Genomic DNA, 4830 nt, shown 5'->3' on the forward strand with positions numbered 1-4830 from the left:
TTTAGAAAAATAGTTAATGAGAAATACACGTAATCCAATAATTTGTAATTTGAAAACCTAGTTCATCATTGGCAAGTATTGGTTTGATATTATTTAGAACAGATTTAGGCTAAAAGGGCCACTAGGATACAAGAGTTCGGGAAGAATTCGAAAATTCAGGATTTGACCAACACTAGTCACAAATTAAATACAAAGTTGCAGTAAGAGACAAAACTAGTTTATGTGGGTAGGTCAAGATCAGTGAGTTGGTGGTGAGATCAATAGACGAAGATATCGAGAAAGCTTGTGAAGCCTTTGAGAGTTTTAGGTATATATTGTGAGCCAGACAGCTAGCATCTTGATTGATCACTAACAACTAAAATATTACAGTGTGGGAAACTTAGACGCATATAATACGGCGAAAGGGAATTCGAGAACATAGCGTGTAAAACGATATTGAGGAACTGGCTCAGAGAACGAATGGAGGAAAAACATCGCCTAGCTGATTTCCTCTATCATGTGATTTGAGATGGCCCAAATCAGAAAGGTTGTCTAAAGGAGCTCTGATTGTGCAGAACCGACTCAGAAAGGGTTTCAAGATTAAGATTGCACAGAACAAGAAAACATTTTAGCGAACCTGCAATGCTAGCTAGAAAAACATAGAGCCAATTACTAGTATTGGAAAAGCTCTCTTCCTTGGACGATTTTAAAGTTAGTCGCGTGGATTCCAATAAATGTGTAAAACCAAAGAAAATATATTGCCAAAAGAATTTTTGTTTACATAATCCCCATGTACTTCAATGCGTCCCCCCCGACTGTATCGAAGTACAATTATTCGTCATTACTAGGTTTTTGTTATAATTATTTGATGTCACAAGGGATCATTTGCTTAACCACTAATGTATTGATAAAATAGTGTACATTCCCAAATCCTAGAAAAAGGACGTAACCTAAACCCTAAGGGGGGTTTCTAGGTTAGGTTGGTCAACGTGGTATTTGAGAAAGTCCCAAAATAGTACTAAATATGAGAGATAATATTTATACCAGAAAACACTCTTGAGTTTATGAAAAAAATAAACTAAGTTTAAACGATTTAAAATTTATTGACTTTATACAAACAAATATTCAGAAAAAAGTTAATTACAAGTTTAAAAAAATCAAAGTTTGAGAGTCTTATTCAGTTTCTTCAGGTTAGTACGTCACCATCTTCCTCATCAAATTCTACGTCGTCGTCTGCAGTTAGTTCCTGGAAATAAACACGATTCATTACAATAATTCAATTAGAATAGAATAACTAGTCGTTATATCCGATAATGAAATGCCATAGCTTAAATTCATTGCGGTAAGCTATTTCAGGTTGTCCAAATTGCAGGTGCAACATTTTAGATAGATCTGTTTGAATTAAGTCTACCATACGCGTCCCTTGTTGGTAACAAACGGAAAATCAGAAAGCAAAATAGCACTAAATAATTATACATCGGAAAAGTTCTATATAAACGAGGTTGTTTAAATTCTTACGAACTTGCAAAAGTAAATGCGCAAATAGGTTTTTAGTTTCTGGCACCAAAACATTTTACTGATTAGACAACTGTTAGACACGACCTCTGTTTAACATCAGTTTCATCTAATCCCCCTCTTCTCTCCATAACAAATGCTAATGACGATCTCCTAATACTGCTGATATTCGGACACAAGGTCATTCATGTTAGATTCGGCCTCCGAGAAGCTCATCCTCGTCCTATTCCTACCTGATAACTGCTGATATTCGGATACAAAGTCATTCATGTTAGATTCGGAGCCTCTGTGAAGTCAGGTCCCCTTCTTCTCTTTATCAAGAATGCTAGATCTACTCACCTGATAGCTGCTGAATATACGGACACAAGGTCATTCATGTTTAGATTCGACCTCTGTGAAACTCAGTCCCACCTATCCCCCTCCTTTTCTCTATCAAGAATGCATAGTAAGGCTCACCCTGATAACTGCTGTTATTCGGACACAAGGTCATTCATGTTAGATTCGGGCTTTGTGAACTCATCCGTCGTCTATTCCTACCTGATACTGCTGATATTCGGATACAAAAGTCATTCAAGTCAGATTCGGCCTCTGTGAAGGTCAGTCCCTTCTTCTCTTTATACAAGAATGCTAGATCTACTCACCTGAAAACTGCTGATAATCGGAACACAAGGTCCATACATGTTAGATTCGGCCTCTGTGATACTCAGTCCGCTTCTTCCTCTTTATCAAGAACGCTAGTAAGACTCACCTGAATACTGCTGATATTCGGACAACAAATGTCCATTCATGTTAGATTCCGCCTCTGTGATACTTAGTCATCGTTAAATATCTTCTCTTGCTTTCTATGAGAATGCCTATTATGACTCACCTGATACTGCTGATATTCGGGACACAAGGTCATTCAAGTTAGATTCGGCCTCTGTGAACTCCATCTCGTCCATCCCCTCTTCCGCCGTATACCAGCTGCAAGAAGGCCCTTACGCCGGAACATGGCAGTGAACTGCTCAGAGATCCTTTTAAATATTATCTTGGATAGCCCCCAAACAAAAAAGTGGAATTTCCTTATAAACGTCGCAGACATACTTCAAGGCCACGAGGTTGGAATATCGCCACACTCACGGCTTACTTTAACATTGTTGGGAATCCATTCTCACAAAGTATCTGAAAAAACAAGTAGTTTTAGTGATTAAGAAACCAATGAGCGTTCTGGTTAATGTGATGACTTTATAATTTCAAAGTACTGTAATAAAATGGCACACTGTAAACCATCCAAAATTCACAATAAGATACAAAACTTTTGGTGTAGACAGTAATGTGCATCGTTAATTTGACCTTTTTGAGGAATTTCATAAATATTAGATTTAATTTTAAAATATAATTGCCTAAAAAACAATTAAATAGCGTATTCATCTTACATGGGTATGATGTTGATTAAGTCATTCAACAATTTATAATTCATGCATAGGGGATAGTCTACATCGGTTAAAATATGGCTAAAACTACGTTTCCATAAATATACCTTAAACGTTGGTGTTTAAAAACACTGATGTCCTCAACTTGGACTTCCACTGAAATACTTTTGGACGTTTTGAAAACAATAGCATACAATGTATAATATATACGGTGATAAAGACTATTTATTTTCATAGGCCTACTAGTAGAAATAGTAACCAAGTTTTAGATGCCCAAAAATTTTTCTTTTCGCAAACTTGTACCACCCTACTTTTTTTTAATTAATGCAAGAAATTTTGTTTCTTTACTAACATTCTTTTTATTTGATTGAGACCACCATCAGTTAAACATTCATTGCTTAAAAATGGTTTAGTGGTTCTAAGAGAAAGGTACACCTAATAGAATTTACGGCTGAAGTTCTTGGGAACATTGTATTATCAGAGGCCTTCCGTCAAAAATCTTGGTTATCAGAAAGGGTGTTGTGCATAGGTAATTTAGTTGATAAAAGAACTATTAGTTACTAATCATGAAGATAATAAGCCCATACAGCAAAATACTTTTATTAATTGCTTTTGAGTGGTTAAAAGAAACTTACCCAGAATTTTGTTCTGCACGTTTAACATCTGCTTCGTTCCACCTTCCTTCATTGACAATCATGCCTCCAGAATGATCGCCGCCACGGTGAGGTATCTGCCATGGTCCTAGGATCACAAGCTGCCATCATGTTTTTTCGGCGTCGAACCATCCTGCAAAACGGTTTACGAACCTTTTTACCTTCTTCATAAATGTAGATTTCGTGGATGTGAAGAATACATGAGATACGTTAATATGTTTTTAACAGGTGGTAATTTAATTGAAGATTGGGTATATGTAGCAAATCCTGCAAATGCTACAACATACCCCACCCCATCCAAACAATCTTTAGAAAACATCACTCAAGAAAAGTCGTACTTACCAAACGTCGTTGGCAATGCAATTTGTTTCTTGATCAAGGAATTTAATAAAAGTAACACTTCCAGTATTTGGGTTGCTCATACCCGTCCATTATTGTGTAACCGTTATGACGATAACACATTGGGGGTGGTGTGAGACCTTCTGAGGTCGTAGTAATAAATACTAGAAATACAAAGTTTTACTCTATAAGTTCAGTTTAATTTACGAAAACTTAAAAGCACCACTTTTAGATAGGTAAAGGAAAAGTTATGTACTGCCACGTTGCTGCCAAATTTAGAATATAATAACTAAAAGTATATCTTTCTAGGATGGGCCTAAAAATATTCCCAATGTTCTATTGAATTATGGCGTACCGAAAAAGTTTTACTTTTACAAAACAATTAATATTTTCACTTCCCTTCGCAATAGGTAGGACTCACAAAACCCCGGGTGTCGGGCGCCCGTCTCGGCACGAGGACACTTGAAGCTGTAGTTTAGAGAAGCGGTTATTGTCTAGAAGAGAATGTAGAAGTTGAGAAATGGTAGCCATCTATTCAATCACAAACCACGTGAGATACATCAGCTACGTAAAACTCCTCCCATAAAACCAAATTCGCGACGGTATTAGCCATTTAATGATACAAATTACTATTTAATAACAACGTGCTCGTCGCCATAAGGACGGACGCCACAACCTTCTATCTATCTCAATCAAGACAAATAAAAAGATCTTCAAGGGTAAGTTACTTTTACTATTCACATCTTTACTTTACGTTACATTCATTTTATACGTTATGGCATCAAAGGGCTAATTTAATAAATACGAAAAGAGATAAATTTTACTTACGGACAAAAGCGCGACGAGGTCTTATCTCGGTTGTACGTAGTTGGTTGCTGCTACACAAGGGTTATGAAGAAAAAAAAATTCAAACGCGTGCCCAATTTAGGTAG

The 4830-nt window shown here is 36.5% G+C and overlaps 1 protein-coding gene across 1 annotated transcript; it reads right to left on the minus strand.

Annotated features, from left to right (window-relative positions):
- Positions 1-1165: 1165 nt before the first annotated feature.
- On the minus strand, positions 1166-2575 carry LOC124374849 (tubulin beta chain-like). The gene is given in 4 exon segments (XM_046832991.1): positions 1166-1225; positions 2363-2380; positions 2382-2459; positions 2462-2575. Coding segments are annotated over 4 exon segments (270 nt in total).
- Positions 2576-4830: the final 2255 nt, after the last annotated feature.

This window comes from Homalodisca vitripennis, unplaced genomic scaffold (genome assembly GCF_021130785.1).
Source record: "Homalodisca vitripennis isolate AUS2020 unplaced genomic scaffold, UT_GWSS_2.1 ScUCBcl_10567;HRSCAF=19515, whole genome shotgun sequence".
NCBI lineage: Eukaryota > Metazoa > Arthropoda > Insecta > Hemiptera > Cicadellidae > Homalodisca > Homalodisca vitripennis.